Genomic DNA, 25,144 nt, shown 5'->3' on the forward strand with positions numbered 1-25,144 from the left:
GGTCAGGGACGCAAGTTCAGCAGCAGCTTTCTTCGAGTGGTCCACGAGGGTTCTCACAGTCATGGAGTAAGCTACGCCTAGAGTGCCGGAGCTACGTGACCTCGCTACAATCTCTGTTCTCTGTGGGTCCTGGCGGATTCAGCGGCTTCCATGTACGCATGTACAATACTCGCTCCACTATTCAGTTGCTCGTGGAAATGCACGGAATGGCGTTGTAACTCTACTCTCGATGTCTGCCGCGATTCCATACTCGTTCTCCATATTGGAGCATCAAGCGCTGGCAGACTTCAAGAGTTGGTCGGTGCACCTTAGACACACAAGACCCCGAACCAAGCTCGCAAGTTCTTGTGTCGTTTTCATCACGTGGTTTCACCAGCCAGATATGAAGCTTCAAGCGGAGTGCAGAAAATTTTGTTCATAATCTCGTTATACAAAAGGGTATCAGTACGGAGAGATTAGCCACCAATCGCCTTAATATCTAGCAGTATTCCCCGGCATATTCGCCGCCCTCGTTCCGCTTGCATCTGAATCAACTCTCGGATCAATCTTGTTCATCAGGTTCGACCGATGCGGGCCATGATTTGTGCTCCCGACAGCGGTGCCTCTGTTGTCAAGATCCGAGTCGAATCGTGGATCCATCTTGTTACCTATATTGGTCGAGTGGGTGCCGTAGTTCGTCGAGCCGGCCGCTGTGCCGCGGTGGTCTGTGATCGTTTTGGTCAGTACAATCTCGTGTGGGAAGGAACGGTGGCTGAGCGGCGAACGTACCAGCGTCCGAGTTCACCCGGGGATCCATCTTATTCATCATGTTGCTGGAGTGCGGGCCGTAGTTGGTCGAATGGGTCCCGTGAGTCGTCGTACCCACCGTTGTAGCGTGGCGGTCTGTATTCTGGACATCAGCTTTCTGAACCGGTCATACGGTGCCTGAGGCACGAGCATACCGCCATCAGAATCAACCCGCGGGTCCATCTTGTTCATCATATTGCTCGAGTGCGGTCCATAATTCGTCGAATGGGTCCCATGGGTCCCCGAACCTATCATCGTACCATGACGATCTGTATTCTCAGATCAGTCATCCAGCTTCAAATCCCCTTCCTTCCACCAGATGGACATACCACCATCAGAGTCGACCCTCGGATCCGCCTTGTTCGCCAAATTGCTCGAATGCGGCCCGTAATTCGTGCTTCCCGTCCCCATTCCGGTTCCCATAACTCCCGTTCCCGCACCCGTGCCATGGTGATGCCCGCTACTCGTCCCGGCAAAACCATGCTGGGTAACGGGCTGGCTGTGGGTGGCACCCTTCTTGCTCATGGCGCTGTCGGCGAAGGTGTTGATTTCCCCACGGATGGCTTCGCCAGCGCCGCGGACGATACCGAGGGTGTTCTTGAGAGCGCTGCCGGCGGCGGCGCCCCTACCGGAAGAGGCTCCGGTGCTGGTGTGGGCTGTCCCCGTGTGGGGGGTGGTGTGGTGGGTGTTATGCATGGTGGCTGGAGGGGGAGTGGTTGTTGTTGTTTGATCGAGGGTTGAAGTTGGCTTTGACTTGGAAGAGACTTGTAATGACTAAGACAGAATTGCAAGCGTGATGTCTGCAACTTGGACAGACGCTTGTAGAGAAGAATGGAGTAAATAAATACCCAAGAAAGACTCCTACGTCAGGGTCCCTTACCTGCTGGGATCGGCAATCAGCTGGACCTGGTTTCCGGCTCTTGCTACCGCCGATCCGTCTGGATTGGGGAGGGATCAATCCGAAAGAGTTAGGTTTAGTTATGGCTGCTCCCGTTCTTGTTTCCTCGCTCGGGTGTTCGCGGTGACATCATTCGCGCCGCCAGAGGTTGCTCAGTAAGCGCCGGCATGCATCCGAGGTCCCGATAACCGCGCGCTTAAACAATACTCAGGAAACGAGACTCACGTGGGTTTTGAGCTCTTCATGGCTGAAGGAGGCTTCATCCTCAGGAGTTAGAAGACATGGTACTCCGTTCTACCGAGAAGTCGCGTGCAGCGATGTGGATAGAGTAGCACTCAAGGCGTGCGAAAAGCCTCTCGCAGCAAACAAAGGAAGACCTCACAACGTCCAACAACAGCTCAACCGTACAGTTCTACTTTTCGGATGCTGTTAAGAGCTCCGCAGCTAAAGCTAAAAAGGAAGGTACACGGCAAGCTGTCCATGCAAGAACACCCCCAAACGCTATCTGTTGAAAGATGCCCCGTACGCCTTGCTCATTGCGTGAGATCGCTCAATGCCTCTAGAGCCGATTTAGAATATAAGCGCCCCCAAGGCCAGGCGAAAAGCATATACTCCTCATCAAACAGACCGGGTAACGCAAGGACTTCTTTACAATGGGTAGTTGGAAACCCTCAAGTCGGCATTGGGGCCGCAGCCCCGGTAATATCCGAGTCTTCCGGTTCCACCGGAGCGCAGGTGCAGAAGAGGTTCATGTCGCCATAAGCTGTTGCATGTATCGTCAGTACACGATAACCAGAAAACCAACCGGCAAAAGGATAACTCACCATCATCCAACCTCGTGACCGACGGCCAGAACTTCTTCTCCCTCAACCATGGAAGTGGGTACGCCGCCACCTCCCTCTTATACGGTCTATCCCACTCATCCCTCATCAAGTCCTTCAAGCTATGTGGTGCCATCTTCAACACGTTGCCCTCTCTGGGCATCTTTCCCTCCTCCACTTCCTGGATCTCCTTCCTGATGCTAATGAGAGCATCGCAGAACCTATCCAACTCCTCCTTGCTCTCACTCTCCGTCGGCTCAATCATGAGCGTATTCGCCACCGGCCACGACATCGTCGGAGCATGGAATCCGTAGTCTTGGAGTCTTTTCGCGACATCGATGGCTTCGATCCCGGACGTCTCCTTGAACTTGCGTACGTCGAGGATAAACTCGTGCGCACAGCGGCCGTTGGCGTTGGTGTACAAGATTGGGTAGTGAGGCTTCAGGCGAGAGAGGATATAGTTGGCATTTAGCAGCGTGATCTTGGTTGCGTGCGTCAACCCACGCCCGCCCATCATCTTGATATAAGCCCAGCTGATGGGGAGGATACTTGCAGAGCCCCACGGCGCCCCGCTGACGGGTGCGATGGCTTTCTCGCCGCCGGTTTTGATGAGCGGGTGGCCTGGAAGGTAAGGCGCTAGATGTTCCTTCACGCCGATGGGCCCAACGCCGGGTCCACCGCCGCCATGAGGGATACAAAAGGTCTTGTGCAGATTGAGATGGCAGACGTCGGCGCCGATCTCGCCGGGCGAGCACAGACCGATTTGGGCGTTCATGTTCGCGCCGTCCATGTAGACCTGTCCGCCATGCTGATGCACCAGCTCGCACACCTCTTTGATCTTGGGTTCGAAGACGCCGAAGGTGCTGGGATACGTGATCATGATAGCTCCGAGTTCCTCGCTGTGCTTTTCACACTTAGCGCGCAGGTCGCCCATGTCGAGATTCCCCGTGCCTTGCTCGCATTTGATGGCCACGACGCGCATGCCTGCCATTGCTGCGCTGGCGGGGTTGGTTCCATGGGCGGAGACGGGGATAAGGCAGATATCCCGCTTCTTGCCGGGCTGCTCCTCCAGGTATTTGCGGATGACGCGGAGACCAGTAAACTCGCCCTGGGCACCAGAATTCGGCTGGAGTGACACAGCATCGAAGCCGGTGATCTCTGCCAAATCATGCTCTAGCTCGCCAATCAGCTGCTTATACCCTTCAGCCTGCCATGCTGGCGCGAATGGGTGGATACGAGAGAACTGGGGCCATGAGATTGGGATCATCTCGGTGGTAGCATTGAGCTTCATGGTGCAAGAGCCGAGCGGTATCATCGAATGGACGAGGGACAGATCCTTGGACTGTAGGTGGTAAATGTACCGCAGGAGCTCGGTCTCGGAATGGTGAGAGTTGAACACTGGATGTGTTAGATATGCTGATTCGCGTTTGAAAGATTGCACCGTTGTGGCGGCTGCCCCCAGGTCCTGGGCGAGGCTTTCGAGGGAGCGGCGCTCTTGCTCAGGCTTGAAATCCTGAAAGATATTTGCAATCCTTTTGAGCTGGAGCATCTCCGTCTCTTCGTCGATAGAAATACCGATGTGGCTGTCATCGAGCATTCGCAAGTTTACTTGATATTTGGAGACAGCATGTTCCATTATCTTCTTGGTCTCCGCCCCCGTCTCAACAACGAAGGTATCGAAAGGAATGGGTTGGTTATCTAACTTGCCGCGCTTCCCTGTGCGATAGCCAAGTTCGGAGATGAGCTTTTGAAGGACTCTTGCAGAGAACATGGTTTTCTCAGCAATAGCCTTCAGACCGGATGGGCCATGATAAATGGCGTAGAATGCGCTCATGTTTGCCAATAAGGCCTGGGCAGTGCAAACATTACTCGTTGCCTTCTCTCTGCGAATGTGTTGTTCTCGAGTCTGTAACGCCAACCTTGCTGCGTGATCGCCCAACCTGTCTTTCGACAGGCCGACCAGTCGACCGGGTATCTTCCTCTTGTGTTTCTCACTACAAGCAAAGAAGGCTGCATGAGGACCTCCGTAGCCAAGCGGAACGCCGAATCGCTGCGCATTTCCGAAGGCAACATCCGCTCCAAATTCTCCAGGGGGTGTCAGAAGAGTGAGTGCAAGGAGATCAGTAGCTACACTGAATGTGCCTCCAACCTTGTGTACGATCTCTGAAAGTCCTCTGAAATCTTCAACCCCGCCTTCGGTATCTGGATACTGCGCCAGGACCCCGATTAAGCTATCGCCAATCTCTTTTACCTGCTTACCTCCATCCTGCAGCACATCGCCAACCTTGATCTCTATGCCGAATCCATCAGCACGGGACTGGAGCACAGCTATAGTTTGAGGATGACAGAGATGAGATACGAAGTAGACCTTGTTTGGCTTTTTCTGTTTAGATATTGGCCAGGCGCTGAAGGAGAGGGTCATAGCCTCAGCGGCGGCAGTGGGCTCGTCCAGGAGTGATGCATTTGCAACTGGCAAGGCCGTGAGATCCGTGACCATGGTCTGGAAGTTCAGAAGCGACTCCAACCGTCCTTGACTAATTTCTGGCTGATACGGGGTGTAACTTGTATACCACGCCGGATTCTCGAGAACATTCCTCTGGATTACCGCGGGCACTTTAGTATTCGCATAACCGCAGCCAATGTTGTGTTGGAACAGTTTGTTGGAGTTGGCAATACGCTGCAAGGTATGCAGCAACCGAGACTCGCTCATACCCTCCTCAGCGTCCTGAGCCCTGCTACGCTCGTTACCAGCAGTTGACCCAAGCTTCAGATCTTTCGATGATAGTATGTCGGCAGGCAGGACCTGCTTCACGAAGTCGTCCAACGTGTCTACTGGAGGGTCAAGGGCCTTGAGCATCTGCTCAGCGGTAGTAGGAGAAGGCCCAACATGGCGATGTACGAAGGTATCGAGGGGTGCGAACGGGGACTGCGACGATGCCGCCTCGTCTCCGCTTTGAGGCTCGCCGCCTGAGGTGTCCGCCGTTGAGCTGGAGTAGAAGGTCCGCGTGGCGGAAGATGTGAAGCTTCGACATCCTGAGACGCGCTTGCAGACGATGCTCGAGGGGAATGGTCGTTGTGGCCGAGCTAAGGTTGTGCGAATGCATGACAATAGGCGACCGGCATGGATACTAGCCTTGACGCTCGAAATTTGCATTACTTCTTGGAGCGCGGCGCGCTTTGGGGCGCAATTGATGCCTTCGCCGTACCCTCGTCAACGATCTGGCCTCCAGCAGTGGCGATAATACTGTCACTAGATTGGAGCAAGCTGGGTGGAGTATAGAGGGCCGATCGGGGATGGTGATTATTTGGGGAGACGGATGCGACGCAGAACAAGCGGAGGTTGTCAGGATTCGAGTGGCTCAGCTGGAAGTGTTTCTCTGTTTGTGCGGTTGCGAGGGTTCAGATTTGATATGCGGGTGCGGCGAGCCCTCAATTCCATCCCAAGAGTTCGGTTGGAATCGGCAGGAGCCGAACTCGATCCGAGGCCGATGAGATAAGCTCGGCGGCGAGTCATGCACGTATCGTGATATCAACAATTCCACGCCATTTGGGTACCTTGGGAGCAGGACTTGTCTGCTGGACACCAGATATCAATCAGTCCCTGACCCCATACATGGCTGAGTCACCGCAGAGCTGGCTTCGAGCAGCCTTGCGCTTCTCTCTGTCTGCAACCTCACACTCGACCGTCGATGACGCGTATCAGAATCTCTCGGCGAACGCCCAAGTAGACGAGGATCCGGGGAGGAATCCAAGGTTCAAGAAGCTGTTCGACGCTGTACTGTTCTCGCGAAGCTTAATTCTGACTTACAATCTCGTTCTTGCCGTGATCTTGGTCTCAGTCGCCGTCGTTCACTGGGGAGGCAAGGCAAGAGAAGCGCGGAGATGGAGGATTAGGGCGATAGCGGCCGGGGGAAGCCATGCAGCTGATGTGATGAGATCAGACAGGGACGCCGGAGCCAAGATCCAGGAGGCCGAGCGGAGTAGTAGCTCCTCATCGAGTAGCACCCTCGAAGGAACAGCAACTCCACCAGACTTCAGGAAAGATGCTACTTATGAAGGGGAGCGCCAGCCGCTGCTGTTCCGGCAAGGCCAGAAGCCCTACCATGGCGGTTATCGTCTGGTTAATAACGCTCGGGCATGGTTGATGTATCAGCCTAGAGCAGTTCCATTCATCAAGAAAGTCCTCCCCTCGAACGGCCTCACGCTAGCAATCTTGTTATTCGTTGGCCTCAATGTTTTCTACACCTTTTACAATGTCGAGCTTAGCGTATTCATGCTATTCGTCTTCGCAGATCGAGCTGGACTCATGTTTGTAGCTAACCTGCCCATTCTCTATTTGTTCGCGGCGAAGAACCAGCCAATAAAGCTGTTGACAGGCTATTCTTATGAGTCTCTGAACATCTTCCATCGGCGACTGGGCGAGGTCATGTGTGTCTTAGCATTGTTACACTCCGCGGGCATGGTGGGCGTCTGGTACACTCTCCTTAGGCCCGGTGGCTTTACCTTCGCCCGGTTCATCTTCAGCAAGATCATCTTGCTCGGTCTTGGCGCTTTCTTCTCCTACGAGCTCATCTACTTCACTTCCCTAGGAAGCTTCCGGCAGCGGTGGTACGAACTATTCCTTGTCCTGCACGTAGCCTTACAGGCCGCGGCTCTTGTCTTACTCTGGTTTCATCACTACGACGCCAGAGTATACGTCGGCGTTGCGCTGTCCGTATTCCTTGTCGACAGGCTTGTCTTCCGGCTTGGCCTCAAAACAACTTCGATGCGTGCCTCCCTTACCATCGCCGAAGACGGATCAACCGTTCTGCTATCAAATAACTGGACCGTTCCCTCCACTGCCCCCTGGCGCAGACTCTTCGGTCAATCCATCAAATACGGATGGCGTCCAACGGACCACGTGTTCCTCACCATTCCGTCTTTGTCACACAAGCACATCATCCAAGCTCATCCCTTTACCATCGCGTCAGCTGCTCCTCGCAGTTCTCTTGCCTCTTCCAATACTTCTTCGCAGCCACAGCCGCATGCTTGGCTCACGCTCCTCGTTAGAGCCCAGGATGGATTTTCTCGCGACATCCTCAACTACGCAAAGAGCCACACGTCCGTAGTGTGCAGGCTGGATGGACCCTACGGCTCCTCTCACGCACTGGATACTCTTCACAACTCGGACTTGTCCGTCATCGTGGCAGGCGGGAGCGGCATAGCTGTTGCGTTTCCGATCGTCTGGGAGTTACTACATCCCGCTACCGCCACTGAGGCCGATATCGAGGGTAGCAGCCACAATGACAACAAGAGGAAGGTGTGCTTGATCTGGGTGGTACATTCTCGCAGTCATCTATCTTGGCTGCCTGAGGAACGGTATCAGGAATTGGCAGATTCAGGAGCAGATATATGTATACCGACTCCCACGGAGGAGTCTGGTAGGCCGGACGTTGGTGCTCTGGTCAGGCAGAAAGTTGAAGTGCATAGCGGGGGGCATGGAAAGTTAAAGGCGGGCGTGGTTGTGAGCGGACCGGATGCAATGAATAGGGATGTGAGGAATGCATGTGCACAGATGGTGGCCGATGGGAAGGACGTTGGAGTTGAGGTGGAGAAGTTTGGGTGGTAACATGTTGTCAACCACTGAGTTGGTGGTGGCAGCTCTTCGGGCCGGCTGTCTACAGTAATTACAGTCATCATGAGCGTATGATATGGGGATTGTTTCAGGAGTGGCGCGGTCGGAGTTTTGATACTTGGATATCCTGGTCAGGAACACACATAGAGGCCATGCTGTTAGCTGTTAGAACTCGCTCTGTTTCGGGATGAGACTATGGTACCTGAGAGCCCTAGGCTATGTACAGCCAACACAATTGGCAGTAAACTTAAGTAACCTGTGGCGAAACTGCGATTTTTGTACCCAGGTATCTAGCTCTTTGACCGTCGACTACAGGTGAAGATCACCACACGCAACCTGTACCATCATGCGTCTTTCGTCGCGGTCCTTTGATCATTGCCCTGCCTCTTCCAACACTCGCGAAAGGCTTCCATCTGCGACAACTTAGCATTCGACGATCAAGTCCTGGACTTGGTACCCCGTGTTGTTGGTCCGATCGGCTGCAGAGAACCTCTCGGTTGGGGTTTGGTTCTCAGCATTCGGCAACTCACCTCGCTCTTGCAAGCCCGCCAGTCCTTCTTCTCAAAGTAGCAGTCGGTCATCTTCGCGTTCTCTTCTGTGCAGACTTTAGTATCCAAGACTGGCTACTACATCAACCAGTTCACCCACGTGAACAGCCTGTACTGAATATCCTCTTGTCCCTGGGTCTGTTAGTGATCGGAGCTTGTGGTCTGTTTTGAACAGACAGACTGTACCAATCATCAGGTTCATCGTCATCTTCCACCGCCTGGACTGCCGTCTCTCTCTTCTCGTCGTTAGCCATCTCAATCGCTCTTTTCCTGTGTTCTGTTCAATTCAAACCTCCACTAACTTTGCGGGACTCTTCTCGGCTGAGATTCGGATAAGTCCGGACTGCCATCAAGTCATCATAGTCAGAATGGCGAGCAAACGGGTGAACGTACTCGTTTATGCTGGTATGATGCCTGGTTCGAGAATTGTTATGTACAGTCAATAACATGCTCAGGTACTGGCGCGACGGCCGGATCAGTCCGTCACTGTCTCTACACCCTCCGCCGTCTGCTTTCCCCCAACTACGCTGTCATACCCGTCAATGGCGACGCAATTATCAAAGAACCCTGGACCGCCTCGTGTGCTCTCCTAGTCTTCCCAGGAGGCGCAGATCTAGGGTACTGCCGCACTTTGAACGGCGAGGGAAACCGCCGGATCATCCAGTATGTCAATCGAGGCGGTGCTTACCTTGGATTTTGTTCTGGCGGCTACTACGGCAGCAAGCGCTGCGAATTTGAGGTCGGTGATCCAAAGATGGAGGTCGTTGGGGAGCGCGAACTAGCTTTCTTCCCGGGTGTCTGTCGGGGGCTCGCGTTTCCTGGCTTCCTTTACCATAGCGAAGCTGGAGCAAGAGCAGCGGAACTGCGCGTCAACAGAGCCAACTTACCAGCCAGTCCGGGCACGCTGCCGGAGACTTTTCGATCCTACTACAACGGTGGCGGGGTCTTTGTTGATGCGGAAAAGTACGCAGACAGGGGCGTAGAGATACTAGCTAGCTATACTGAGGAGCTCAGAGTTGACGCTGGCCCAGAGAAAGCTGCTGTTGTGTACCGTAAAGTCGGCGATGGTGGCGTGATCCTGACTGGGCCTCATCCTGAGTCCGTCCCCAATATCCTCGTGCTCATTGGAAGACTGCTAACGTCCACTAGGTTTGCCGCCGTGAACCTGAGCAAGCAAGACAATGGACCCGAATACGCCAAGGTGGTCGATGCTGTTGCTGCAGACGAGAAGCCACGCACAGATTTTCTCAAGGCTTGCTTGACCAAGCTAGGCCTCAAGGTCAATCAGGAAGAACAAGCGGTACCTTCCCTCTCCCGTCTTCACCTCTCTACTCACAAACCGTCGGACGTCGCTGAGCTCGTGTCTTCTTGGCAAGAAATCATTACTCTAAGCGACGGCGAAGAATACATCAAGGGCGAAAACGACACCTTCCACCTCGAGAAGCCGGACAGGTGGTCAATGAGCACGCTCACGCAGGCCGTGGCTTCAGTCTTACCCGGCGCTGCGGGTAAAGAGAAGGACAATGCTGAAGAAGACCAAGCCGGCCTTATCGACTACGACAAGGTAGTAAAACGTATAGTAGCCCATGAAACCGAGCTCCCGTCGAACAAGGAGACCCCTTACTTCAACCACTACGCCTATTTCGCCAACCTCCAGCACTACCAGCATGAACTGCGAGACTCCGATCCAGCTTTCGGCAAATACATCCTCTACGGCGAAGTCGTCACCAGCACGAACACCCTTCTCGAAAAGTACGTCATCGTCTTGTCCTTCTGACGCCTCTCTTCCAATTCCACCAATTCCCTTCTAACCTCCGGCAGAAACCCCGCCCTCCTCTCGCACCTCCCACCCGGCTTCACCGCCGCAGCAACGACCCAAATCGCCGGCCGCGGCCGCGGCACCAACGTCTGGGTCGCACCTCCAGGCGCGCTAATGTTCAGCACCGTCCTGCGGCACCCTCTGGCCCTAACGCAATCCGCTCCCGTCGTGTTCCTGCAGTATCTCGCCGCGCTGGCCATCGTGGAGGGAATCCAGAGCTACGAGCCGGGCTATGCGAAGTTACCTGTGAAGCTGAAGTGGCCGAATGATATCTATGCTCTCGACCCTTCTGTCTTGAAAGAAGACGGTAGTGATGGGAAGAAGAGGGAGGCAAAGGATTATGTCAAGATCGGGGGCATACTCGTTACCTCAAGCTATGCGGGCGGCGACTACACGTGCGTAGTTGGGATTGGGATCAACGTCGCGAACGCGGCGCCGACCACTAGCTTGGACGCACTGGCGACGAAAGTGGGGCTGAAGAGGCTTCAGATGGAGAAGCTGCTCGCTAGGATTCTCGTCTCGTTCGAAGCTATCTACGGCAAATTCTGCAGGAGCGGGTGGAACAGGGAGCTTGAGGAGATCTACTATAGGAATTGGCTGCACACGGACCAGATTGTCACGCTGGAGAGCGCGGAAGGGCAAAGGGCGAGAATTAAGGGGATTACAAGGGATTGGGGCCTGTTGCTTGCTGAGGAGTTAGGAAGGGAGGACAGGAACACGGGCAAAGTGTGGCAGCTGCAGAGCGATAGCAACAGCTTTGATTTCTTCAAAGGCTTGGTCAAGAGGAAGGTGTAGTGGTTATAGCGTTGATAGGGCGTCTAAAATGCATGTACTTAAGTAGGTTGACGTCTAGTAAGCACGCTACTACCGACGACAAGTACTAACTCGATATGTTCAGAATGTCTAACACATGTCTCGGATCCTTCCTAACCTCCACCCAGCCGTCCTTCTCCACGCGTATGATCTTCCCATCTACACATATCCGTCTCCACCGCGGATCGTCTTCTCTTCCCTCAAAATCGATCCTCATCCCCTCAATATCCTCATAACCAACCGCCTCCTCTTTGACATGCCCACCGCCCTGATAGGCCAGCCCCATTACCCGCATAACCTCCTCCCCACCCATCGGTCCAAAATGCACCAACCTCAGCCTCCCATCCAGCGGCTTCGAGTCCGGCGAAACCGTAAATCCCTTCTCTAGACTCGACACCAGCGTCGTCAAGACATACATATGCTCCTCCCTCTCCAAAACCTCCCACTTCTCCCCACCATCCGCACTCTTCCGCAACACCGATACCTTCGCCCGGTATCGATGCGGCGGCGACCCATCCTCCGGAAACAGCGCCGCCTTCGCAGCCATCTGGAACCGCTCGGCGCCGTACTTCCGATACTCGACCGTGTCGCTGTCGGCGACTAGCCCGGCGTGGAAGCCCCAGCTGCAGACGACGGCGCCGTAGAGGACTGGGGTGCCGTCCTCGGAGTGTAGGCGTTCTTCGCGGCGGCTCTCGTCGACAAGGAGGCGCGCGCCGGGGGAGAAAGCCGCGCGAAAGAGGGGCAAAGGCTTCGGCGTGCCGCGTGCGAAGGTCGCGAGGCCGAGGGTGTGGTCTCTGCTGATGCCGAGGGAGTGCGCGAGCGCGTTGCCGGTGCCCATGGGTAGGAGGGCGACTACAGGCGCTACGTAGGCTGGGCTCTGCGGCCGCGAGAGAAGCGCGTTGATGGTGTCGAGCACGCCGCCGTCGCCGGAGAGGAGGATAATGTGTTGCGGGACGCCATCGTTGGCGCGGGGGAGGAAGACGGAGGTCGCGATTTCGGTCACGGTGGTGGAGGAACGCGTGTGGTGGACGAGGTAGTCTTTCCCTTCGCGGAAGCCGATGTGGCCCAGGACGTGGCGGACGACGTCTTGGAAGAAGCCTTTGGCTAGGCCGGTGCCGGAGAGCGTGGATACGATGACGTGGATGTTGGGGGTGTCGGTACTCTGGGCGACGGCCTCTTGCTGCAGGTCTAGCAGTTTGGTGTCTATTCTGAAGTTCTGGATGAAGTCTTCCGGCAGCCCAGTCGCGACCAGAGACCTGAAGGTGGGGACTTGCTGGTCGTTCTTCCCGTCGGGCGGTTGGTTGGCGCCTTTGACGTAAAGCAGCGATGAAGCGGATACACCTCCTCTGGGAACAGAGAACAGGCCAATGATGTTGTCTCCATCGATTTTGACGTGGCGCCCGCTCTTCTTGTACCGGTATCTGAGCTGTTTCTGGTCCTTGTCGCGGTCGTAGGTGAACTCAACCCTCTTCCCGTCCACCTCGCCGGTCCATTGCGAGTCCTTCGACGGCGTCGCGCCCATCGCTCACAGTGGCCGTCACGCTGTTAGTTAGAAGTGACATGACGGCCTCCAGAATTGATATCAGCAAAGCAGGTTGTGCAACGGGAAGGAGGGGTTTCGCAAACCATGAATCTTAGTCAGCGGAAAGCGTATGCACCGTCACCTGCATCCGGGAACATCCAAGCTCCAAGGCTGCCCAGCTGAGGCAGCTGCATGTTCGACACTGCCTCACACCACCTCAGCTACCACGAATACTAACTACCGCTACTGCTGTAACAAACCCCCTCCAAATCAACCTCCCTCATCGTGACATTACTCACCGGTCACAATTGAGTCCTCCTCGCACCGCAACAAGTTCGAAATGGCCGAGCCCGAAGGCCCCGAGCACGACGACCACGACCGACACGACGGCGGCATGTCCGGCTGGGGCCTCGCCATAATCGTGATCCTGATCCTCATCGCCCTCGGCGCCCTAGGCTGGATCATCTACGGCCGCCTGCGAGCCCGCCGACTAGGCCTCCCTCCACCGTCGCTCAACCCGTTCGCCAACCGCTCGACCTCGACCTTCCCCTCACCTCGTACGGGCGGGGCATTTGGCTGGCTCAGCGATAAGGTGCGCTCGCTGCGCAACAGCAGATACGCCAGCGGGGCCGGCTACGAGTCCACGACCAGCGGGGCCCGTGGAAGGAGCAGGCTCGATCCGGACGAGGCGTGGGATACGCGTGTGGGTAACGAGGCGGACGTGTATGGGCCCGGCGGGTACTACGAGGAGCAGGAGCTGGGGCTGCATCCGGCGGCGGCGAACGAGGGTGGCAGGGGCAGGAGTCGGAACCGTGAGCTCGATGAGCGGTATGATGAGGAGATGGGGCGGAAGCCGCGGCAGGATCCGTTTGGGGATACGGCGGAACGGAGCGATATGAGCTTGAGAGGTGTGAGTCCGAGACCCGTGGAAACGGATACGAGTTATCATGGTGGTGGGGGAGGGAGTGGGCATCAGGCGAAGGGGAGCAAAAGCAGTGGGGGAAGCTTGGATAACAGTCCGACGGAGAGGAGGAGTATGTTCACGGAAAACATGTGAGGTGGGGAGCTGGGTGTTGCTAATGACTCTTTCGCCGTCCCCTTCTGGCTGGGACGACTGCCTCGAATATCGTCAGGCACGTGATCATGATTGGATTGCAAGGCACATTAGGTGTACATTGGGGCTTTAATGAGAATCCGCGAGTGCGCTGTATATATTATTGGATGGTCCCAAAGATGCCGCTTCAAGCTTAGCATCTGAACATGCAACCTTCTTCCTCCGTTTCTTCCGCCGCTTGCTCTCCGCTTGCGAAAACTCATCCTCGTGTACTCCAAGCATTGTCAGAATCTTCTTAATCTCAGCCTCCCACTCAGTTTCCAGGGCTTGTGGCTGGGTCATAGGGAGGAGCTCAGCCAACGTCGGCAGCGCACTAAGATACTGCTGCAATCCCACAATGGTACTGAAGAAGTCATTCCCTTCGAAGCGCTTGGAGTGGGCCGTTGTGAAAACTTCTATGAGCTGCTGCAGCATCCTCAGCGAGTATAGCACCGCCTGCAACTGCCCATAAAGGTGGATAAACGCCCAGCTGCCGCTAGTCCTTTGCCCGCCAATGAGAGATCTCATTTCGACTTTAGACGGCAGAGGCTTTGCGTCAGCTTGCAGTGCTCTACAGACTTCGTAGGTGGCGAACGTCCTCCACGTCTCAGGCGCTACAGGCCTGATGGAAGGATTGATCCACTGTTCGAGGTTCGCGATAAGTGACTTCGCATGCAAGCCTGTTTCTTTGATGTTCAATGTCAAGACACCAGTACTCGTGATCCTAGTACCCCTTCGCTCATGCTCTAGTACCCGTGCTTGACTCAGTGAGGTGAGGCCCAGTATGGAATATCCTAGCTGTCTGAAATCTGCACCCGCGCGCCAAGCCGATGCTCTTGACGGATCATCGATCAGGAATGGTAGGTACATATCGAAGGTAGCACTACTGATCAGCTGGCCAAGTTTCGGACTCGAATCTAGTATGATAGTAGCTCCCGTCCGGTGGACGAACTCCGATATCCTTGGATCAAGTCGCCTCAGCACGGGTATAAGCTTCTGCCGCTCGAGATCATCAAGCCTTTGTCCGAGGGTTGAGTGCATTGCAATTGAGCTGTACTCAGCTGCAAAGGTGCGATACTTCAAGCCGTCCTCGTCTTGCTGCTTGGCTAGCCGGGCACACTCGGCGAAACCGCGATGCGGGTCCTGACTGACCGCGTAGGCGAACGGCAGTAGAGACTTCAAGCCAAGGGTCTTGGCTATATTTGCTGGATGGTACTGCATGCCTTGCAAGATCGTGGCCTGAGCAGGTAATGCTGTATAGCTGAGGTCAAAGTCCTTGAAGAACATTACAGAACCGTTGGATCCAAGGTCGTGCGCGAGAAGGTCAGAGTCCCCTGTGACTGTGATGCCTCCTTCCTTTCGGGCAAGATCCGCACAATAGGCGTCGGCTTCTCCGGGCACGACGGCTATAACATCCCTATAATCGCTGCGAAGCAGCGCTTCGATGACTGCTGGAACTAGAAAGGGGTTCGCAGGCAATGAGTTGAGTCGAGACGGAACCGCCGCCGGCGAGAACAGCTCGTCTGCTGTGAGATCCTCCGGTAAACATTCGGAAACCGCAGCGGGAAGACCCTGGCTGTTCAGAGCTCGAAAAACGCTAAGTTGGTCAAGGTAGGACTGGAGTCGTGAGACTCGTGTCTGCTTCTTCGTATCCGGTAATAAGCCGTCGAAGAAGACCGCTTTACTGTCTAACATCAGTTTGAAGTATTTCAAACCTGAGGAATACTCACATGATGAGCCCATATGACTGAAGCAACGCTAGCCACTTCACGGCCGCTTGCCCAAGTTCTTGATACGATGGAGCGGCTTCGAGTGCGTTACGAGCGGTTGATCTCCGAGCCAGTGCTTTGTAATAGATATGATAAGCCAGGCCGGGTCCATCGACGATGAGCGATCTGCCATCCTCAGGCTTTGTGGATGAATTGTAGTGATGGAATTGAACTCGAGTGGCATATGATTGCAAGTGGTGAAGAAGGCGTGGAACGCCCATCACGCTAGAGAAACAGGAGACGACTAAGACGCAGCTCGATATCTAGGCTTATAATTTGAGGTTTCGCAAGGCATTGGTCTTATCATGCACGCACTCAGAGTGTTACTAAGCCCGCCCTTGTGAGTAGGTAGTCAGGCGATCAAAATCTGGAAGTGATGGATTCATAAACGCTGCTACACCCCGGGAGCCCAGTACAGACCGGTCGGCAGCGTGGCTACGCTTACTTAGAAAGAGGTTTGTTGCGGACGAGGGAGCTTCCATTCAAATCCAAGCATGTGTTTAGGAGCTATGAACGCTGTCGTATGTATTGAGGATGCTTATTGGAGTTTGTACAATGCTTAGAAATTGCAGCCGCTAGAGAACCCTATAGTTTCAACCATTAACAGCACTATCTCGATCGTTCATGTTGCTCCTCTTGAAGCTACAAACAACACTGTTTGTAGACTGCATGACTGATTTGAATATCTCTCTGATTATCTATCCGACGCCCGCTAATGCTAGTATGATGCTACACGGAAACGACTCAACTCTGGCGCCCCATGCAACCAGACGACCATGCCCAGCCCTACAGAATATTCCTGCTTTTCCAGCAGCAAATCCAGCGCCACTTGTGCATGAATAGACTACTTCCAAAGCTTTGATAAACTTGTCTGTTTATCATCATGCTTGTTCAGCACCTTCGCCGTCGCCAAATCAAAGTCTTCCTGCGTGACGTGCACCCTTCGTTCCCTCAAGGCGTACATACCCGCCTCAGTGCACACACCCTTCAGCTCCGCACCCGAGCATCCGTTCATCTTCTCCGCGATCTTCGTCAGGTTGATGCCACGGGTGAGGTTCATGCTCCGCGAGTGGATCCTCAGAATATCCGCTCTCGCTTCGACCGTGGGCGGCGGAAACTCGATCTTGCGGTCAATCCGCCCCGGTCTCAGGAGTGCCGGATCCAGGATATCCAGTCTGTTCGTCGCCATGATGATCTTGATATTCTTTGTCGGCTCGAAGCCGTCCAGCTGGTTTAGCAGCTCCAACATCGTCCGCTGCACCTCCGAGTCGCCGCCACTGCTGCCCTCGACACGCGAGGAGCCGATGCTGTCGATCTCGTCCATGAATATGATGCTGGGCGCGTGTTCTCGGGCCATGACGAATAGTTCGCGGACCATTCGGCTGCCCTCGCCAATGTACTTCTGCACCAGCTCACTGCCACTGACTCGGATGAACTTGCAGTCCGTGTGATGCGCCACCGCGCGCGCCAGCAGCGTCTTGCCCGTTCCAGGAGGGCCGTAGAGTAGCACGCCCTTGGGCTGCGCGATGCCGAGGGATTCGAAGAGCTCGGGGTGTTTTAGGCCGAGCTCGATGACCTCTTTGATCTCTTTGATCTGTTGGTCTAGCCCGCCGATCATGTCGTATGTGCTGTCTGGGACTTTCTCGACCATCATGAGGGAGACGAGCGGGTCGACGGAGGAGGGGAGCATCTTTTCGAGCTTGTAGGAGTCGCTGAGGAGGGTTACGCGCTTGCCGACGGTGAGCTTGGAGATGTCGACGTTGTCGGATATGTCAACGACTGTGCGGGGAGAGGGATGTCAGCTTTGCTCAGAGACAAGAAACCTTTGATCAAGGTCCGTCATACCGTATTTGCCCTCAGGATGCACCTTCACTAGCACCTTCTTCGTGCCCATCACCTTGACCACCTCTCCGACATAGGATCCAGGCTGTTGTAGTAGGCCGAGCTCTTCTCGTAGCAGGCGTACCCGTGAGTTGTAGTCATTTCGTTGAGCCTCCAGTCGTCGCAGCACTGCTTGTCCCTGGATGATCTCGAGCTTCATGCTCTCAATCTTGTTGTGGAAGAAGGTGTCGAGCGCCATGGTGGCGGTATTAGCGGGGCGGTATCGCTCGGAGGGGTGTTTCGGAGTCGGTTGGAGGATGGAAGGGTGATCGGTTCTACCGAGAGCGAGATGGCGGTGGATGAGAGAGCTTGGTGTTGATGGTGTTGATGTTGCCTCTTAGCTGCCCGTCGAACGCGATAGAGCTTCAGTCGGCGGTTGACATTCTCCGACGGCCGCCGCGCGATCAGCCCGGAGACCCTTGATGCGCCAGCGACACGTGCAGAAGCCCCAAGCTCCCCAGGAAAGGAGCCAGCATTAGCACACCACACCACCCACTCGGTCACCTGCTTGAATGCATGATACCTCCAAAACACAACCGACGTTTCTGTCTAGATGAGCGTTCTTCCACGCGAAGCATCGGGGCACCAGCCCATAATGCCAGTATAGCACTGCAAAACAACAACAACAACCCCAAGGGACCCTTGTGTCAACAGTCTGATAAGAGGTAGCCAAGAGCCGCCAGCAGCATTCCTTCCCCAGAAATGGCCGATAGTGGTCGCGCGCCCCCAGAGGGTGGAGACAACCAGTCTTCCACCATGTCCACGAGGAGGAGCTCCGTTGCATCAGGAGCAAACAATCTAGCAAACTCCCAGAATGCCAGCGTTAGTCAGGGGTCGGAGCAGCGAGGGAGACCGCAGCCTCTGCAGCGGCCTACCGGCGGATATGGTGAGTGCTTTGGTATCGTATCTCGCTCTCCTAGGAACACTGCTAATTCGTCTATGTACAGGCTCTATGTCCTCCAGCCGCCGTTTGGACCTGTCCGAATCCACGAACACGCCTGGTAAGCCTAAAAAGCCCGGTATGGGACGACGTACGACATCCATGCACGGTCCCCACAGAGGCCAGGAGTTCTCGGTCGACGACGCGGAAGACGAGGTGGACCCGGAGTTTGGTCAGAAACAGCAGGCTAAGATGGCGTCTGGGACGCTGCGGAGGCAGCCTTCGACCCTGAGGCGGCGGCCCACCGCGCAACCACCGACCCTTGCGAAGCTAGATTCCTTCGATGGCGAAGACGAAGCTCAAACCGAGGGCGCCGGCGCACCCGCTGATACGGACGGCCCGCAGGTCTCCCCTGGCGAAGAGGGCACATTGCAAGCGGAATCAGAGGATGTTGCGGATGATGATGATGCCGACTTGAGTGATGCCGAGAGCTTCACCCTCAAGGATCGGCAGGAAGCCATCAATGAGACTCATCCGTTCGGTATCAGGATATGGAAGCCTGCACTATACAAGAAGGACAGATCCGTTCAGAAGAATGCAGAAGGCGATATCCACTCTACTCCGGGAGGCTTTGTCAGTAACTGGCTGCTGCTCTTCAACTATGTCTGGACGTTGTTGTTCGGCTGGTGGCTGGCCTTACTTGCCGCTGTGGGAGGCACGATCTGTATCTTGCTTGGCTTTAACGGCTGCGAGGAGTATGGCAGAGTGCTTCTGGGTCTAGCTAGATACTTGTTCTACCCTTTCGGAAAGTACGTCAAGCTACTGCAAGACGAGGCATATGCCGAAGAAGATGAGGGCGAGGGCAGAAGCATTAGCGAATACGAGCAGTGGCAAAGCGGCGATATCGAGGAAGGACGGCTCTTCTTTGGCCCGCAGCGATCCATCATCGGTCGGCGAAGAAACAGCATCGATTCCTCAGCTGAAACCCAGAGTTTACTCGGCCGTGGTGGCAGGGGGAGCGCCGCCCCGCCTGATACCGGCCCAAAGGCTAAGAGAAGACTGTTTGGGCGAGGCGACTGGACGGCAGGACGGGTGATCTTTTTCATCTTCTTCTACGGCCTCATGACACCGTCGCTCTTCTTCGTATCGCTGATTTGCTGGCTCATGGTGTTCACCATACCCATGGGCAGAGTAACTCTCATTCTCTTCTACCACCTCCGGAGACATCCGCTAGCGTTGTCTTTCCACAACGACAGTGCCGCCTCACGCAAACCTGGAGATCCGTCTTCGTCCATACTCCTCTGCACGTATCGGGCCGTAGGCACAATGTATTGGAAGTACACGATAGACGGCACGAACATCTTCCTGATCAATCTTCTTTCTCTGACCGCGTTCGCGATCTTCGATTACTGGGTTCTTGCTGTAGCGCTTGGAATCAAAAATTGGCTTACGAATCAATTCCTAATCTTCTCGCTGTCTCTGTTTTCGATTATTCCTCTTGCCTACTTCATCGGGCAAGCTGTGGCGTCCATCTCGGCGCAATCTTCCATGGGCGTAGGTGCTACCATCAACGCATTCTTCTCTACGATCGTCGAGGTCTTCCTCTACTGCGTGGCTTTGAACGAAGGCAAAGCACAACTGGTTGAAGGAAGCGTTATCGGCAGCATATTCGCTGGTATTCTATTCCTGCCCGGCTTGTCTATGTGCTTCGGCGCTTTGAAGCGGAAAACTCAGCGGTTCAATGTCAAGTCTGCAGGGGTCACTTCTACTATGCTACTGTTCGCCGTTATCGGCGCTTTCGGTCCAACGCTGTTCTATCAGATCTACGGCAGTGTAGGTTCATCCTCGGACTGTGTCATGTACCCTTGTACTAACAGTATTGCAGCATGAGCTGAACTGCCACCAATGCCACAGGCAATCATCGCCAGGCGACGGAGAGCAGGATTGTAGGAGATGCTACTTTTCGCAGACACCCGCGGTGCACGACCGATTCTATCTCGAGGCCGTGCGTCCGTATATCTGGTTTGCCGCAGTGCTGCTGTTCCTGTCCTACGTGATCGGCCTGTTCTTCACGCTTCGCACGCACGCAGCTGTCATCTGGAACTCGGAGCTCGACGAGAAGAAGCAAGATAAGCTAGACTTGGCCGCCAGCCACATGGGCGGAACCTCACATCATGACTTTGCGACGCGTCCTGAAACCATTTCCCGCAATGACACCAGCGGTACGCTTCCGCGCGGAGATATCCGCGAATCGCAACTGTATAAGCGGATACTAGGTCAATCTCTCAAGCAGGTCGGCCTCAGCCCGCACGCCGCGGACACCAATGCTAGCAGACAGGTCTCAGCTCAAAGTCAGGGCGGAGAATCGCATACCCCGCATGTAGTCCCTCCTAAGTCTTCGCACGCGGATAACATGAGCCAGCGCAGCATACAGATCCACGGCCTCTCCGAGGAAGAAAACAATAACCTCGTCATCCAAGTCGCGGAGATGGCCGCAACGGCCGCCGCTGTTGCAGCACGCGACGCCACTAAAGCTCCTCGCAAAGCGGCGCAGCTCGCTACGACGCCAGGCCGATACCATGCAGATCGACCCCACGTCCAGCGCAGTGCTACATTCGAAGAGGATCCTGCTGATGCGGCGCATGCTGCTCAAGGCGGCGGCCATGATGCGCCGAACTGGAGCCGGACGAAGAGCGCGGTAATCCTGTTGACGGCAACGCTCGCTTATGCAATCATTGCGGAGATTCTCGTCAACACTGTCGATGCTGTGCTAGAGAACGTGGACATTGACGAGAAGTTTTTGGGGATTACACTATTCGCGCTTGTGCCGAACACAACTGAGTTCTTGGTGAGCAGGCACTCAGTATCTGGCCGGGCTGTGATGAAAAAGCTAACGGGTTTTAGAATGCCATCTCGTTTGCCATGAACGGCAACATTGCCCTGTCGATGGAAATCGGCTCGGCGTACGCGCTGCAAGTCTGTTTGCTGCAGATCCCCGCGCTTGTCCTCTTCAGCGCGATCCATGGGCGCTTCATCGACCCTTCGGATATCATTGACCACACCTTTAGTAAGTGCTGCCCCTTGCAGAGCATCTACTCCCTTCAACCGCTGCCACTTCATGTCTGACAGAGTACATCACTAACCCTCCCAAGCACTCATCTTCCCCCAATGGGACATGGTCACTGTGATACTCTGCGTCTTCCTCCTCTCGTACATGTACGGCGAAGGCAAGAGCAACTACTTCAAAGGCAGCATCCTCATCCTTTCGTATCTGGTTGTAGTCGTCGGCTTCTACTTCTCCGGCTTCAACAATGTGGACGTCATGGGTGTTGATCGCTTCGATACGCTCGCTGTCAAGGGCGAGTTTGAGAGTTTCAGGACGATTGGAAGGACGAGGAGTGGGCGGGCTTATTGAGAGTTGCTGATTGAGCGTTTCGGACCGTGAATGTCACATTGTTTTCTCTTGTAGAGTTGCAGGGTGTTTAGCAGCGTTTTTTTGGGAGCCTTTGTCATGGTCAGGCGGGCATAGCGTCGGAGTTGTGCGGTATTACATTTGCGCACGGCTTGCTAAATTTTAGGCTATGTAATTTCACTCGGCAACCTATCTCGCCCTCTTTTAGTTAGCTGTTCAACCTCGATCGGCTTTAAAACGATCAGAGATTGTGTGCGTCCAAGCAGACTTGAGAAGTGGCAAGAGGCCAAGCTGGCAACTGCGTGGGTACCGCAGAATGACCAGTAGTGAGATAGCCCAGTTGTCGGCTGTGCTTCCAACGCATTGTTTTACGCTTCCCACAGATCGTTGAAACAAATCAGGGATGAGCCTCTTGCTTGCCTTTCACGTCGTGGCCAAAAATGCACTGACTTCAATCATGAACATCACGCTTTGCTACGGGCGCGAAGTCTGTGTAAATTAACGCCAGTCGTTAATATGACTGATTAATACAAGGAACTCTATTTGAAACTTCCAATTGGCTGTTTGGACTATATTCAATTGCGTGCAGTCGGTGGTAAGGGATTAAGATTCTATGCTTGTAGGCTTTGGAGTCAGCGTTTTTATGGCCACGACGTGCCTTTCCAACGAGGCCGGACGCAGAAAAGTTGCGACAAAAATTTCAAAAACACACAGCACAGATATTCTCTGCATTCTGACTCCGAGCTCTAGGATGAAGACAAATCAAGTCGATTGAGTGATACACTCTAAGCCTCCGCAGGAAACCGAGTTGGATAAATCATCACATCCTGTTTCAGGTCGTTCAAGTTTGACAGCCACGGAGATCCAGACGACTCGTGAGGCTGCTGAAGTGGAACAACTGTGAAACTGCATCAAAAGGTGTAGATACCAGGTATAGACTATCAAACCTGACCTGAAGGCGCAGCCAGCTCAGAGAAATAGCCGCTGATAAGCTCAGCGCAACTCCTTACGGCCTTGGGTGAGAGTCGCGGCGTGGAAACGTGACGGAAGTAGCAGTACATATCTTGAAATTTAGATGTTGGATCATCGGTCGTTGCCGTTGCTGTGCGGCAGTTCTGCGCGCAGCCACCAACTTGAACCTTGTCCTGCGTACGATCACCAAGAAACCTCTGGAACGCGCCGAACCTCTAGGCAACAGGAAATGGGCTTGGTATGTAACGTATCCAACAGGACACTTCTTGCCTTGCTCAAAATTCACCGTGTGATAGCCCTCGGAACCGTGGAAGCTACTTTGCAACAATCTTTCGCAGGCGCGAACAAACCCTCCTCACAAGACTTGAAAGATGACCGGACGCGGAGATGGTAAACTTTTCCGCCCGTGCGTTTCCCGAGTTTCTCTACTTTACCGCCTTTTTTCTAACAACATGTCGCATACAGGTCTCGTAATCCTGTAGTGACGATAGGCCTCACCCTCACCGCCTCTTCCCCCATTCTCGACCCCTCTTCAGCCTCCCCGTTTTATCTCATTGTGACAGCTCGCATCCTTACAACACCCCATCCTGACTCACCTATCACCCTCTCTACTTTTCTGAATCCTCTTAGCTACATCAGTAATCGCTCCTTTGACAACATCAACTGCGTGTATCCCGTCACGGAAAGTCAAAAACGCATCGAGATATGGCCACATAGCTGGCCGCACTACATATGGGACGGGGAAAACCTGCGTGATAGCTGGGAATTCGTTACGATAGAACCAGGCAGGTCGCTGGAGGTCAGGCATGAAGTGCCCAGGAGCAAGATCGCTGCTGCCGGGCTGAAGACCGGAGAGAGATATCAGGCTGCCTTTACAGACAGGTGTCTAGGTACACGGTGGTGGATGTTTGGATCGTTGGAGGAGGCTGGGGAGATGAAGTTCATGGAGTGGGGTCATGAGAGGGTGATAGAGGTCGATGGGGAAGACGGGGAGTATGACGAGTATGTGAAGGTGGAGAGGGAAGGGGAGGATGAGGATGGGAGGTGGACCATGGGTGAGAAACCCGATGACCTGGCGCTTGTCATCGAAAAGGGTGAGGCCGAATTTGAGATTGGATACGCCGTCGGGCCACTTAATATTCGGACAAAGATCTGTGAGCAATTCGATCAACCATAACAATTCAACAATAACAGTCATAAGCTTCATATCGAGGAAACTGAAGCTTTAGATTTTAACATTGTTGCTATAGGAAATTTAAGTCCTAAGAGTAATAGTATTTCTTAAGGTTCACGCGCTATCTCCACGTGTATATAAAAGCTCGAAATGTAAGCTTATATTTTATAGAAAGTGAAATAACTTTAGACACCTAGCTAGGTATATAGAGTAGGGTCTAAGGAACGCTTATGTAACTACTACAACGAAAAGCAAATCGTGTGTTAGCCTTAGTAAGGTAAAATGCGTTAATAATAGTGCTGAGAGTCGACTTCTTTACATGCGGATATGTCCGAATATCTTCCGGACCGACTAGTAAAGTTAAGGGTCGAGTGATGCTAAAAGAGCCATTCTGATTATTGCTGTTGCCGGTCTCCGTTACTACCTGCTGCTGCTTCTCCCGCTATTACCGCTGCGACTGCTAGTAATTCAGCGGCTGCTGACCCCGTAAATTGATATTTGACTTTGTATAAATGGAAAAAGCATGGTTCGCTCAACACGCAATGGACACCCTCTACCTTTGACGACACCACCCGCAGCTTTTCGAGGAGGCTTGTTCTCACCTTTGTCAACGGAAGGGATCAAGTCTCATCCGACGAGTCTCACCGCCTGTAGAGCCTCCACTTCTAGGGTCCTCCAGAGCCTGCAATCTGGTCGGCGTCCTTGTCAACCTTCTGCTTGACCTTCACAAACAGTAGAAAGTGTTTCTCGTGCGCGTTATCGTGTCTTGAGCATGCCGTTATCTCAGATTACTCAAAGGTTCCTAGGGCGTGCGGAAAATCCTTAATTGACTGCCAAGGTGCGGCTGAGTATCCCCTACATATATAGACTACCACATGACACCCGTCCTCCTCACATCATCATTTTGGTTCAAAACCCCACGAAACCATACATACTAACTTGACTTGTATGACAACTTATTGTCGTTCCGTTCCACTTTTGCAACTGATCCAAATAGTTGCTTCTATATAATCCTGACCTAAATTTCCATTGCAATCAGGAACAGAAAGGCTAAAAAGCTAAGAGGCTGTTGCGTCTAAGCTCTTCCACTTGCGGAGAACGGTCCATAGAACGGTATCTAGTTTAGCATCAAAGTCATCCCC

The 25,144-nt window shown here is 54.1% G+C and overlaps 11 protein-coding genes across 11 annotated transcripts; 5 read left to right on the top strand and 6 right to left on the bottom strand.

Annotated features, from left to right (window-relative positions):
• Window positions 1–471: 471 nt before the first annotated feature.
• W97_07069 (uncharacterized protein) lies at window positions 472–1,482 on the bottom strand (the record flags this gene model as incomplete). The annotated part of the gene is made up of 4 exons (XM_007784941.1): window positions 472–704; window positions 769–882; window positions 942–1,055; window positions 1,116–1,482. 4 exons carry the CDS (start codon window positions 1,480–1,482, stop codon window positions 472–474), a joined length of 828 nt encoding a protein of 275 aa, XP_007783131.1.
• Window positions 1,483–2,355: 873 nt separating this feature from the next.
• On the bottom strand, window positions 2,356–5,659 carry W97_07070 (glycine dehydrogenase; the record flags this gene model as incomplete). Its single annotated transcript, XM_007784942.1, has 2 exons — window positions 2,356–2,447; window positions 2,509–5,659. 2 exons carry the CDS (start codon window positions 5,657–5,659, stop codon window positions 2,356–2,358), a joined length of 3,243 nt encoding a protein of 1,080 aa, XP_007783132.1.
• Window positions 5,660–6,118: 459 nt separating this feature from the next.
• Window positions 6,119–8,113, top strand: W97_07071 (uncharacterized protein; the record flags this gene model as incomplete). The annotated part of the gene is made up of 1 exon (XM_007784943.1): window positions 6,119–8,113. One exon carries the CDS (start codon window positions 6,119–6,121, stop codon window positions 8,111–8,113), a length of 1,995 nt encoding a protein of 664 aa, XP_007783133.1.
• Window positions 8,114–8,463: 350 nt separating this feature from the next.
• On the bottom strand, window positions 8,464–8,921 carry W97_07072 (uncharacterized protein; the record flags this gene model as incomplete). Its single annotated transcript, XM_007784944.1, has 4 exons — window positions 8,464–8,532; window positions 8,650–8,714; window positions 8,768–8,799; window positions 8,854–8,921. 4 exons carry the CDS (start codon window positions 8,919–8,921, stop codon window positions 8,464–8,466), a joined length of 234 nt encoding a protein of 77 aa, XP_007783134.1.
• Window positions 8,922–9,035: 114 nt separating this feature from the next.
• On the top strand, window positions 9,036–11,281 carry W97_07073 (biotin-[acetyl-CoA-carboxylase] ligase; the record flags this gene model as incomplete). Its single annotated transcript, XM_007784945.1, has 4 exons — window positions 9,036–9,072; window positions 9,123–9,765; window positions 9,817–10,419; window positions 10,489–11,281. 4 exons carry the CDS (start codon window positions 9,036–9,038, stop codon window positions 11,279–11,281), a joined length of 2,076 nt encoding a protein of 691 aa, XP_007783135.1.
• Window positions 11,282–11,366: 85 nt separating this feature from the next.
• Window positions 11,367–12,821, bottom strand: W97_07074 (uncharacterized protein; the record flags this gene model as incomplete). Its single annotated transcript, XM_007784946.1, has 1 exon — window positions 11,367–12,821. One exon carries the CDS (start codon window positions 12,819–12,821, stop codon window positions 11,367–11,369), a length of 1,455 nt encoding a protein of 484 aa, XP_007783136.1.
• A 340-nt stretch (window positions 12,822–13,161) lies between these two features.
• On the top strand, window positions 13,162–13,878 carry W97_07075 (uncharacterized protein; the record flags this gene model as incomplete). The annotated part of the gene is made up of 1 exon (XM_007784947.1): window positions 13,162–13,878. One exon carries the CDS (start codon window positions 13,162–13,164, stop codon window positions 13,876–13,878), a length of 717 nt encoding a protein of 238 aa, XP_007783137.1.
• Window positions 13,879–14,004: 126 nt separating this feature from the next.
• On the bottom strand, window positions 14,005–15,904 carry W97_07076 (uncharacterized protein; the record flags this gene model as incomplete). The annotated part of the gene is made up of 2 exons (XM_007784948.1): window positions 14,005–15,598; window positions 15,645–15,904. The coding sequence occupies 2 exons, from the start codon at window positions 15,902–15,904 to the stop codon at window positions 14,005–14,007; spliced, it is 1,854 nt and encodes a 617-aa protein (XP_007783138.1).
• Window positions 15,905–16,527: 623 nt separating this feature from the next.
• On the bottom strand, window positions 16,528–17,763 carry W97_07077 (26S protease regulatory subunit 8; the record flags this gene model as incomplete). The annotated part of the gene is made up of 2 exons (XM_007784949.1): window positions 16,528–17,462; window positions 17,529–17,763. 2 exons carry the CDS (start codon window positions 17,761–17,763, stop codon window positions 16,528–16,530), a joined length of 1,170 nt encoding a protein of 389 aa, XP_007783139.1.
• A 503-nt stretch (window positions 17,764–18,266) lies between these two features.
• Window positions 18,267–21,859, top strand: W97_07078 (uncharacterized protein; the record flags this gene model as incomplete). The annotated part of the gene is made up of 5 exons (XM_007784950.1): window positions 18,267–18,450; window positions 18,512–20,277; window positions 20,330–21,292; window positions 21,349–21,511; window positions 21,597–21,859. The coding sequence occupies 5 exons, from the start codon at window positions 18,267–18,269 to the stop codon at window positions 21,857–21,859; spliced, it is 3,339 nt and encodes a 1,112-aa protein (XP_007783140.1).
• A 1,903-nt stretch (window positions 21,860–23,762) lies between these two features.
• On the top strand, window positions 23,763–24,005 carry W97_07079 (uncharacterized protein; the record flags this gene model as incomplete). The annotated part of the gene is made up of 1 exon (XM_007784951.1): window positions 23,763–24,005. One exon carries the CDS (start codon window positions 23,763–23,765, stop codon window positions 24,003–24,005), a length of 243 nt encoding a protein of 80 aa, XP_007783141.1.
• Window positions 24,006–25,144: the final 1,139 nt, after the last annotated feature.

Source organism: Coniosporium apollinis (assembly GCF_000281105.1).
Source record: "Coniosporium apollinis CBS 100218 chromosome Unknown supercont1.37, whole genome shotgun sequence".
Lineage (NCBI taxonomy): Eukaryota > Fungi > Ascomycota > Dothideomycetes > Coniosporium > Coniosporium apollinis.